This window comes from Natrix helvetica (assembly GCF_964273705.1).
Source record: "Natrix helvetica genome assembly, chromosome: 6".
Classification (NCBI taxonomy): Eukaryota; Metazoa; Chordata; class Lepidosauria; order Squamata; family Natricidae; genus Natrix; species Natrix helvetica.
This window is the reverse complement of record NC_138553.1, coordinates 63939055-63951645: the sequence shown is the minus strand read 5'-3', so window position 1 is coordinate 63951645 and position 12591 is coordinate 63939055. Positions and strand designations below refer to the sequence as shown.

Here is a 12591-nt window from a genome sequence, read left to right as displayed (position 1 = left end):
TGATTAGCATTGTGATAGCATTCTTCCCACTGCTTTCATTCCTTTTTAATAAAATTATACCCTGGAATGGTAATGCTTCTCAAATAATCAGTTTTATTGTTTTTTTTTCTAATTAATGACAATTTTGCTGAGATGAATGTAGTTAAATCAGCCTTACTATATAAGCCAGGGGTGTCCAAACTTGGCAACTTTAAGACTTGTGGACTTCAACTCCCAGAATTCCCCAGCCAGCTGGGAGTTGAAGTCCACAAGTCTTAAAGTTGCCATGTTTGGACACCCCTGATATAAGCTATAAGTAATGTTGAACAGACAAACAGAGACAAAGGAAGATCTAGAACTATTCCTAATTTGGATCACTGTCCAATTAGAACATGGTTAGAGGCTAGATATTCAGAAATACAATTCTCATAATTTATCAAGATACATTTTTTTCCCACTTAAATCTATCCATAATGATATTTCATTCATTATTCTGAGGGATTTTTTTGATCAATGGATTATTATTTTGTTTTAATCAATTCTAGACTTGTTGCAATATGTGACATCTCAGCAGACACTGAAGGATCTATAGAATTTATGACAGAATGTACAACAATTGATAGCCCATTCTGTATGTACGATGCTGACCAGCATATTATTCATGACAGGTAAATTTGTACTGGCTTGCTTTTGATTTGAGGATTCGGAGGTTTTTTTAAAAGATGCTTTTGGAATTCTTTACTTAACTAGGATGAATGTAATGAAGCATAAGAGATGCCAAAATAATTTAGTTTAAGGAATTTCTGGAAATAAAAGTTTCCTGTCTAACCACCCCTTTCTTGGCAGTCATTTGTAAATGAGCCCCTTCTCTAACCACTCTGGCAGGGCAAGGGTTCTCTTAAACAGCAAAAATTAATCAGACTTTTTGGAAGAGAAATGAATTTTTTGTTCTGTGTACCATTTACTTTAAGATCCAAGCCAGATTTGGGAAGTAGGTCATGCTCCTTAGAATTCCCTAGACCAGGGGCGTCAAACTCAAGGCCCGGGGCTGTATCTGGCCCACAGGGTGCTTAGATCTGGCCCACGGGACCGCCCTGGAATCAGCAAAGAACCGGCCCTTGGTGCCTCTGCCAGAGGCAGAGGGTTGCAGGATGCTGTTGCAACAGAAAACGGAGTTTGCGAGGGCTGTGAGTGGCCCTCCTGAGCTCCATTTTCAATGGCAGAGGGTTGTAGGAAGCCGTTGCAACCAAAAATGGATCTCGGGAGCCCATTTTCAGTGACAGAGCACTCGGGCCACCACAGGCACCCCCGACACGAGTGACATTGAGCTGGTCATGCTCACCTTGGCCACGCCCACCCTGGTCCCCCAAGGTCAAACACAACGCTGATGCGGCCCTCAATAAAGTCGAGTTTGACACCCCTGCCTTAGACCTTATCTGATAGGTGGTCTCCTCTATCTTAAGAGACAGCTGTTCTCTCCCCCAACGCCATTAATGACATATTTTTGGCTGTTCATTTCATGGAATGAAATGTCTCTCTCTTCCAGTGTGGAGGGACTTGGGATTTTGATGTGTTCTATTGATAACTTACCAGCTCAGCTTCCAATAGAGTCAACAGAATGTTTTGGAGACATGCTGTTCCCCTATATTGAAGAAATGGTAAGTAGAGGATGCACCTTTTGATCTATTCTAAATAAAAGAAATCTGCTGCAAAATGTAACAGGCTTTCATGAAATGATTTCTAAATATTCTTTTTTTCATCTTGCTAAAGTTTAATCCCTTCAAATGGTTTAATATTTTCAAATATTGTTGGACCGCTTTCCTTTCTTCCTCTGCTCACATTGCTTGAGAGAACTTCATCATCTGGGAATAAAAATGTAGGAGCTGAATGTTGCATACATATAGTATATCATATAGGAGCTGTTTCATTGAAGTTGTCTTCCTACCCAAATTATGATAACTCTTTTCTGGATATGTTTCATTTAGCTAATTATGGGCAGTTCTTAAAAAGGTGGCTAGTGAAACATTTTTTTAAAAAAAAAATTGTAATGGATAATATTGTACTATAGCCCAATCTGATTGGCTATGTGGTATCACGATATCAATACATTTGTGGTATTTAAAGTGGAAAATGGACATTATTGGATTGATACGACTGTAAATAGCTATGGTAAAACCAGGGAAAAATTAGACAGCAGAAAACCTCCAATACAGTGGTTATAAAACTTAATACAGCTTTCATTTGCACTGAAAATATATTTTGGATAGAGTTGCTTAAAGTATTAAAGTGGAGTCCTTGGTAATAAAGTAATAAAGTGGAGTCCTTAGTGCTCTCTGAACTTGGTTGTTTGTTTTCAGATGTTTTATTACCTGAGTAGATAACATTATCAGAAGTAGTGAGTATACAGTTTACTCCATGTTTATATATGTAGTAGCTTACCCTACCAGTGTTGATAGGAATGCAGTTTTCTCCTTGATAGTTTCTGATTATGACATTGGGGGTTTCTTTGCTAGATTTTCTCTGCTGTTAATTCTTGCTTATCTGGGTTTTGGTTGCTAGAGTGGAATGTGGACTTTTTGTTTCCTTCTTAGCTTTTTTAGTGGCTCTTTTGAATGGTGTGACACACCTTACATCACAAAAGCAATGCTTTTGACATTTGAAAAAAAAGCCTCCAATCCTATGGATGCCTCTGATTAACCTGATTTTATTTTTATCTTTATTGATTCACCCAATCAAACAATTTTCTGACAACTGATAAATAGAGATTAGGAAAGATTTGTGGCTAACAAATCTTATCTGGGGAGGGATATGACTATTGCAGTGGTTTCCTAGATAGTAGGCTGCAATTTAATCACTAATTATGTGATATGAGAACAATGAACTAAATATATAGCAGTATTATTGACTGTTTTGAAGATAGGATGCTTCAAAATAGCTACTAAAGATAAATATGTTAAATATCAAATTTTAATCAATTTCAATTATGCATGCATTTTAAAATGGAGACATCAGTGGCCGAATTTGGGATAATCTCATATAAGACTAAGCTATTCTGTTGACTAGAAATGGACTGCAAATGTCTTCATAGCAAATGAAAACTATATTATGGTGCTTCCAATGCAAGTTATTCCTTTGCTATAAAGAATTATTCAAACATATTAGAATTACAGCATTCATAGCCATTGGCGTGACTGTTTGCCTATCCCTATTTTAAACTGTGCTTCTGTAAAATCCAGCTATTAAACTGGTTTGTTATAGTTTCCTAATAGTTTCTTTTCTGTTGTGATATGAAAACGTATCTTTGTTAAATTTAGTTCCTTTCCAAATCTTATTCTAGAGCAAAAAGGATACTCTTTTATATTACTTTCTAAGAATCATAGTTCTTGTGTTTCTTGCTTTCTAGATAAAACCTGTAATTATCAGGGAATGTACAAAAAGACAGGTCTGGCTTTTTGCTTGTATTTTGCCATTCTTCTTTTCTTCCTGCCTTTCAGCTTTTGTATGTGTCACACAGATCAGGCCTCCTATGGATAAAAAGTTGGAACTGGTTCTTGATTTCCTCTTTAGAAAATTGTACATATATAATATAGTCTATGGTTTAAAAATATATTGTGCTTGTATCCTTTTCACTTCAGTGGTGTCAATAAGTTAAAACGTGGAAAAGTTAATCCTAGAAAAGTTTTAATTGCCAATTAACGTTCCAAAAAATTTCTCATTTTCAAAAATAACGTGGCTACTATTGCAGCCCGCTTTTTCAGCTGAGTTTCTCTTGACAGTTCCTATGTTTTTAATAATTTTTTTGCCCAAGGTTCTCTTACCTGTCCAACATAATTACATATCTGAGCATGTCTGTCTACATAAAAGCAAATATTCTAACAGAAAACCTTGCTCTCCACAGCTCCTCTCTGATGCTTCAGAGCCCCTGGAAAGCCAGAATTACTCACCTGTAGTTAGAGATGTAAGTCTTACAAATCAATTGTCTTTCTTCCACACATTTTAAATAGGAAATCTGGCATGCCAAGGTCAAATGTAAAGAGAGTAACAATGTCTCTCCTATATCTTTCTAGGCAGTGATTACATCCAATGGTTCACTGACTGATAAATATAAATATATCCAGAAACTGAGGGAGAACAGGTAGAGTACTTTTTTCCTCTTCAGAATATAGTGTAAAATTATTGAGTCCATTTGTGCATGCTAATATCAATGTTTTGTTTTATTTGATGAGGTTAACAGCAATCACAACGTGTCTATGTAAAGTCATGCAAAAACAAAAGGAGCAAATATGGACTATTCCTTTTAGTGTCACCACTAATGATTAGATATTTGTGATTCTTTGGGGAAATGTTCAAAGTTTACTTTTAGATCTGATCATCTGGATGACAGTCTCTTGCCACTGAAATATGTGGTATATAAAAATTCACTTGAAGGTGACATTGTCATTGATTTGAAGGATTCATTTGAAGGCAAATCAATTTAGTGCAGAATTCAATTGATATAATGAAGTGGTTTCTGCACTTTGTGATTGTGGGGATATGCGTACAACAACACATATGTCTTTTGTGCCTGATCAATGCACATTTGAGGACATCCCCGCAGTACAACAGAAAGCAATTAACATTACTAGTTTCTGGGCAAGATCTGTTTAACTTGTACATATTTTAATCTTGTATTTTATATTTTAAAGAATATGTCTTATACTATGCATTATTTTAATTGTGATGCTTCTGATACGATTAAACAAATAATGAAGTGGCCTTATATAACACTAATTCTAAAAGGGTTACATTGGTTGCCCACTAGCTTTTGAACCCAAGATGATGGCATTTAACATTTAGCCAAGGATCATAGTGGGAGAAGTAATGGTGCAAAGTAGCTGAAATTTTTCATCTTTTTCCCCTTGGGTTTTTGGACGGATTTGGATTCTTCTTTGTTTTAAAATGTATGTTCAATCATGTCTTAAGACTTAGGCTATATTTCTGTGTGTTTCCCATCACACAATTCAGAAAAAAAAACATGTTACCATTTTTAGCAATTTTGGACAGAGAACCTTCTAGGGATTGTAAATGATAGTTGAAGCTTGTTTTAATCTCTTAATGATTCTATTTCTCTATAGAAGTGTTTCTTTCAGTACCCCACCAAGAGAGAGGGAGGGGATTCCATGTTGCATAAGGGGAGGTAATTTCTGGTCTTACATTGATTATAGAAGCTTCTAGAGCAGCATTTTTAAAGTTTGGATCTCACTTAGAGTTCTTTTGGAAAAAAGTTCCACCAATATCATACAGCCCTGGGTCTTTTCATTGTACACTCCTGGCCTCAGGCAATACATTTAATGCTGCCATTGTAGTCCCTGTAAGTTTTGGGTTGTGGCAAAATGAGCTGTCCTGATATAGTTTGGGATGATGTAATAAAAGTTGTGGGATTAAACCCTGTTGTCTATTTATTATCATCTTTACTTTTGTGAATGAATTCAGACTGGCTAGCTAAAAGGTTCTTACACCAATATTTAAGCAAGTCTCACTGATCAATAGAGCAACGGCTGTAATCTCTTGGGCTGTATTTAATAATATGTGTTGATACTATGATGGCAGCAGAAAGGAATATATATTGATTTCACTGTAACCTTGTAAGTGTAAAGCTACTGCTAGAGTTAGTAGAGGCATAGAGACAGGGGCATAAATTCGCACACTATTAAACTGACCATTTTCACCGTCAAAAGCAAATGCAATATTGAATTTTTTAAAAAATATGGGCTGAAATTAAATGAGCTCTGAAGGAATAAAACCCTAGTAATCAAACGTTTTCAAAGCTAATTTATAATGTTAACAATTTTCATGTTTATTTTACTGATATTTACTTTTAATTGTATATATATATATATATACTGTATATTGTAGGGAATATATGCAATCCCTGACCATGGATAAGAAGAAGAAGGTTTTAATACTTGGATCTGGATATGTTTCTGAGCCTGTAATAGAATATCTTACAAGAGACCCCAATGTTGAAATAACAGCAGGTTTGTAAGTAAGGTTATAACCCTAAAATCTCAGCATTATTCAAACTAGGGGAGTTTCCTTTATTCAATTTCTCATTTGTTTGAGAAGAATTGTGTCTTTGTTCCTTCTGTTTGTTCTTGGCTGGCTACAGCTAGTCCTCACCTTATGACCACAATTGGGACCAGAATTTCCATTGTTCAGCAAGTCAGTTGTTAAGGCAGTCATGCCCAATTTTACAGTCTTTTTTTAAAATCCTGATTGTTAAGTGGATCAATGCAGTTAACTCAGGGGTGTCCAAACTTGTTGAAGTCCACAAGTCTTAAAGTTCCCAAGTTTGGACACCCCTGTGTTAACTGAATCAGACAGTCGTTCTGGCTTCCCCCATTGACTTTGCTTGCCAGAAGACAACTGGGAAGGTTGCAAATGGTTATCAGTGATGCTGGCACACTGTAACCAACGTAACTACAAGCTGTTTGCCAAGTGCCCAATTATTATTTTTTTCCTGATCATGGGGATACAGCAATGGCTGCAATAGCACTAGCAATAGCACTTAGACTTATATACCACTTTACAGTGCTTTACAGCCTTCTCTAAGCTGTTTACAGAGTTGGCCTATTGCCCCCAACAATCTGGGTCTTCATTTTACCGACCTCGGAAGGATGGAAGGCTGAGTCAACCTGGAGCCAGTGAAACCTGAACTGCCAGACTGCTGGCAGCCGGTGATCAGCAGAAATAGCCTGCAGTACTGCATCCTAACCACTGCGCCACTGTGGCGCTTGCAAGTGCAAGGGCTAGTCATAAGTCACTTTTTCAGTGCCATTTGAAAGATCACTAAACAAGTGGTTGTAACTCAAGGACTACCTGTGCAGGCCATTGGGTGGAATGAACATAGAGCAGAAGGTCATCACTCACAGAAGCATCCTACCATGAAAACATATTTTAGCACTAAATCTTATTAAAACAATTACTTTGTATCCGACTTACTAAGTTTTGAATTACTTCAAGAAATGGGTAAAAGCAGAAGAAGGCAAGCTTGTGTTTCAGTGCCAAGGGGTTCTGTAGATCTTTAGACCTGCATGTGTGAAAATTTGCTTTGCTCTTCCATCATCATCATCATCATGGTTTTTTAAAAACCTAATATGGAAGCTTCCTGGAGTTGCTTCTATGACTGAGGTTTATAGATGTTTATAAATAAATAAAAAACACACATCTGAGATACCTAAATTAACCCAATATACCGGTGTGCATTGATGTTTATATTGTGCTGCTAGATCTTCTCCCATAAATATGCTATGTTCCTTTGGAATTAACTTTTTCAATACTGCCATTAGCATCTCTGCATTTTTTTTTAAATTGCAGAACTGAGATTTTAAATTGAGAATTGAAATTTGGATGGAATCTTGGGCCAGCTCTTCTTACTGGGATTATTCTTTAATTTTTTTAAATTTTGTTCAATGATGTTCTCAACATCTCTCCATCCATGACTGATAAAATTGTAGGGTGGGGTGATTTTTCTTTTGCTTGATTTTAGTGGAATTTTAGTGGAAGATCTAGAGCCTTATGCTACTTGCCAGCAAGTTGAGTTAAAATGTACCTGACTGCCTACAGTATCACCCACATTAAATTTCTTCCTGGTGGAGAATGTGGGAGTAGTTGACCTGAATGGCTTAGAATGACTAAGCCATCATTTCATTATTTTCCTTTGTTGATACTCTTGATTTCTTTCCCCTCCAAACAGTTTCTTCGGTGAGCCTTTGTCCTAGATCAGGTACTGCTTTGCCTGCATGGATTAGCTTAGTTTTAGCTAAATATTGATCAGAACTCCTCCTTCTGTTCTTGCCACTATGTACCACAACATGGTTTTAGAGAACATTCACTTTTTGGTCATGATTCTACAGATAATAGTTTCCACCAATAAGGCTTGTTTGTTGAAGTTTTATTGCTCTAATCCATTTGATACCTCCTTCTCCTTTCATCTTAAAATGCTGCCTCCCTGTTAGAATGGCTGCCTTCAGAAACCATTGCAAATTGCCGAAGTTTATTACACCTATTTTATTGCCTAAGAAAAATAATTTTGCCAACTTGTGATGGTTAAAGTACCAAAAAATTTCCCATCATTGGTTTACATGACCAGTTGGGCTTTATATCTCACAGATAATCCCCTTCTTTTCTGGATGGTTCAGCAAGCTATGCCTAATCTGATAAAGATGTGAAACTTTCTGACATTGTTTCAGTGGAGGAGGAGTGCATGAGAACAAGGTTTTCCTGATCTCATCCTGCTAATGCTAAGCTATGGTTCTGGTTTTGAGAGGCAGCATCAAATCAAAGACAATATACAGGTTAAAAATACTGTGGGAGCCAGTCTTTTTCATCTATTATTTGCACTCTCCAATAGCCTCTATCATGAAGACTCAGGTTGAGCAGTTGTCCAAGAAATACAATAATATTGTTCCTGTCATTATGAACATCACAGAAGACGAGAGATTATCATCCTTGGTGAAGAAACATAATCTTGTTATTAGGTCAGTATTTGATTATCCATTTCAGAAAGTGAAAATGAACTGTTCCAGAATAAACCTTGATAATTTAAGCAACTGATTCCTAGCAGTCACCCACGTTGGAATTTTATTTATTGAAACCTTTTAGGTGTTTACCTCCAAAATATGGACCCATCATTACATAACATTAGCATTAAACAATAAAAATGAATTATAATGATACAATGATCGCAAAAATAAAGTCTAAATGTATATGTTAATATCTCTGATAAGTATACTCTGATGAAATATAGTGAAATTCCCAAAAAGATTATATTATAATACACTTGGCCTTATATAGATGTTGTCTTTTCTATTATTTAAAATGTTTTGGGTTTTTTTAAAAACTAAGAACATGTTTCAGGCTAGTTGAAACATACAGTACATTTTCTGGTTCAGGTGTTTTTTCCCCAAAGAACTCAGGATTATATATGCTAATTTCCCCCCAACTTGGTGTTTTCTATGGAGTTTGATGGAAGATCATCATCTGGAAAAGCACAGTTTGAAAAAAAAAAGAGATGTAAACTGTCTCTCTCCCTCCCTCCCCCCCATTTTGTTCTTAACAACATCTTTGTGAGAGAAGGATAGTAAGTGATTCACTCACTGATATTATTTATGTATTTTATTTATTAAAAATGTACTGTATGGCTATGCATCTAAAGCAAATAATTGAGTGGAAACAAATAAAAACCAAAAGAGACATAATAAATATAAAAGCTGAAGCATCTTATGCATAATTAAAAATCCCAATGTACTATATAGTCAACTTTGCCTTCTACTAATTTAAACCCAGTTTGTTCGATTTGAAATCTGTCATAGTAACGGACGAAGTTCATAATTCTGATTTCAGTAAACTATGTAGAACTGAAGAAGTATGTTTTTCTATGTGTGGGTGTGTGAGTATCCATGCAAACACGCACACAAAAGAAAGCTCATGTAGCAAGAACTAAAGGCATTAATTGCCTCACATTTAATTAAGTATTGGTCCATTTGAGTTAGCACTGACAACTAATGATTTCCCATAATGATTGAGCAGAAAGAGGAAAAGGCATAGGTCTTCCTCTCATGTTCATGAGAGATTCCAGATTTAAACCTGGATCATTACATATGTAGCATGTGCCCTAGTCCTCTCAAAATTTCATTTAGCAATTTTTATATGTTTTATAAAATGCTGCTTAATAACGTTTAAAAAATAAAGTAGAGCAGTTCATATTTAGAGGCAAGCAAGTTGGTCCCTTTCTCAGAAAATTTATTTTAAAAAATCTGACAAATATTTCCTTCTTAAACCTTGATACTGAATACTATTTGTGGATGTAAGTGTGGCTGAAAAAAAGTTATTTTTCTTTTCGCTTTGTGACCTTATTTTAAAAGTCAGAGAATGACCTTTCCAATTAAACTGATTTTATAGAAATCGGTAAGTATGGGCTACCTTTCTCTTTAGAAATGAGATAACAGTGGCCTGGGTATTCTGCCTGTTTTGACAGCATAAAAGAGAACTGGCATTTTCTAGTGTTGACCTTGCCCTCACTTTTTCACCCCTCTTGTTTTTAGTTTGTTGCCATATTCATTCCATCCTCTGGTTGCTAAGAAATGCATTGACAGCAAGGTGAATTTGGTGACTGCAAGTTACCTGACGCCTGAAATGAAAGAGCTACAGAAAAGGTATGACCCACCATGTTTGAGCACTTAGCATCCTCTGCAGATTTCTCAACATCATTCTTGAAGCTGAATGTAAGTTTAAGTCAGGTAAATGACTTAAATGTGGATTATCTCCAGGCACAGAAATTTCGCCATTTTAATCAGAATATCAAAATCCAGCGGGGCTAAATTACAATTTGCCCCCATCTTGTGACAAACATACAAATGAGGCAAGATTTGTGACAACTCTGCCATGCTGTTCACTGACAGCAGTCTGGTCAGTCCTCACTTCTCCTTCAGATGTCACTTCCTCCAGCAAGAATGGATAGCTGGCCTCAAGGTTTTTTCCTTAAAATCCATGGCTGGATTATCTCACTTAAGATATACAAGCTTTTGGTGGCAACACTTAACTGTTTTTAAGAGGATGAAACAAAGGAGGCAGGATGATGCCATGTCCCTATATGCTTGTCTTCCCAGCCATCTACCCCCAAGTTTCTGCTTTGTTTTATAAGCTATTAAAACATGTTGTAGGCACATGCAATATGATTTTCTTTCAATTTTCCCACCTCATTGGGAACCCATACCAATGACTTTTGGCAGTTATAATAGGGAGGTACACTAGAAAGAAAAGGAAGGGAAGGGAAGGGAAGGAAGGAAGGAAGGAAGGAAGGAAGGAAGGAAGGAAGGAAGGAAGGAAGGAAGGAAGGAAGGAAGGAAGGAAGATTGATCAGAGACTACCTATATGACCTGGAGTCAAAAGTTGGGTTTGAAAGAAAGTCACCTAAATAAAAAAAAACTGTTTTCCAGATAATTTATTGTGTGTAGAAAGCACATGTATATCAGTATAGCTTACTCACTGAAGGAATCAAATGTGGTCCATTCAGCTCACTGCAGCGATATTTGAAAACAACCTGAAATACAATGAATTGTATGTACCCCGCTTGCTGGAGCAGTGTCTTTCAACTTTGGCCTCTTTAAGACATATGGACTTCAACACCCAGATTTCCTCTGCCAGGATGGGTTTCAAGTGTGGATGTTGAAATCCACACTTCTTAACAATTGCAAGGTTGAAAAACCTTTGTTAGAGGATGGTTTGGGAGCTACTGAGTTCAATCAACAGTGGAATATAGGTAGTCCTCGACTTGTAAACCACAATTGAACCCAAAATTTCTATTGCTAAGTGAGACAGTTAAGTACATTTTGCCCCTTTTAGGACTTTTCTTGCCACAATTATTAGGTGAATCACTACATTTGTTAAGTTAGTAACACAGTTGTTAAGTGAATCTGGTCTCCCCATTGACTTTGCTTGTCAGAAGGTTGCAAAAGGGGATCACATGACGCTGGGACACTGCAACCGTCATAATACGAACCAGTTGCCAAGTCTCTGAATTTTGATCACTTGATCATGTGGATGCTGCAATGGTGGTAAGTGTGAAAAATGGTTATGTCACTTTTTTCAGTGCTGTTGTAACTTCAAATGGTCACTAAATGAAAGGTTGTAAGTCGAGGGCTACCTGTAGTTCAGGGGTGTGTCAAACTAGCAACCCACAAGCCGGATGTATCGCATGCAGGCCACGCCCACCCCAGTTCCGCGAAGAGAGAAAATGTTGCGATATGTCACATGATGGCAACATGATGCCGTGCATTTATAGAGATACCTTGTAGTCTGTACTTTGTAGAGATACCTTGCTGTTGCTTTCTACCTGATAGCTTTCCTTGTATTATAGTGCAGAGGCAGCTGGCATTACCATCGTCAGCGAAGTAGGTTTGGATCCTGGCCTTGATCATATGTTGGCAATGGAATGTATTGATAAAGCAAAAGAAGTGGGTGCTACGGTAAGCTCGACTGAAAAAAGAATCCACATCATCCATCGCCCACACTCCTTCTCCCAGGTTTTGTTTTTATCCTCCTCTTCTTCCTTTGAAAAAATGGAAAGCTTTCCTCTTTCCTTTGCTTCTTCTATGAAGCATCAAGTTTTACCACACACAAAGACAAAATGGAAAAGACAAATTCCGATGAATCTTGAGTTTTGAATTTCACCCGAGCAAAGTCTATGGACTGAGGAGCAGCTTAAGTCCTGCAGAAAGTAATAACATGCAGCTGCTGTAATTTTTAATACATTTATAATAAATCCTATCATTTTCAGAGGGGTGTGTAGGAGAATCCCCATCACGTCTACCCATTTCTTTTTCTGAAGCTCATAGATAGCTATGGGATTGCAGTGAACTCACTTTGTGATTTGTTTGTGCTTAGAATGTGCAGGCTTTATATGAATAGAAGATCCTAAGTTAAATTTTAATTCTTTTTTTTGTTACTAGACATTATGAAAGTTAAATGAATGAATTTCTAAAGAAAACTATATAAATGTCTTAGATGTCTTTCTGTAGACATACTGCAAAACTATATTAATCAGAAATACAGAGTTAGACTATGTTAAAT

At 36.6% G+C, this 12591-nt stretch overlaps 1 protein-coding gene across 2 annotated transcripts in view; it reads left to right on the top strand.

Annotated features, from left to right (window-relative positions):
* AASS (aminoadipate-semialdehyde synthase) overlaps positions 1-12591 on the top strand; it is a 37147-nt gene that overhangs the window by 13909 nt on the left and 10647 nt on the right. Inside the window, exons 10-17 of one of the 2 annotated variants that reach the window (XM_081957349.1) lie at positions 525-647; positions 1526-1637; positions 3878-3937; positions 4047-4114; positions 5875-5996; positions 8372-8498; positions 10065-10175; positions 11879-11987. In XM_081957349.1, the coding sequence (XP_081813475.1) occupies positions 525-647; positions 1526-1637; positions 3878-3937; positions 4047-4114; positions 5875-5996; positions 8372-8498; positions 10065-10175; positions 11879-11987 (832 nt within the window). The remainder of the gene's footprint in view (positions 1-524; positions 648-1525; positions 1638-3877; positions 3938-4046; positions 4115-5874; positions 5997-8371; positions 8499-10064; positions 10176-11878; positions 11988-12591) is intronic. The other variant, XM_081957350.1, reaches the window with a different exon arrangement.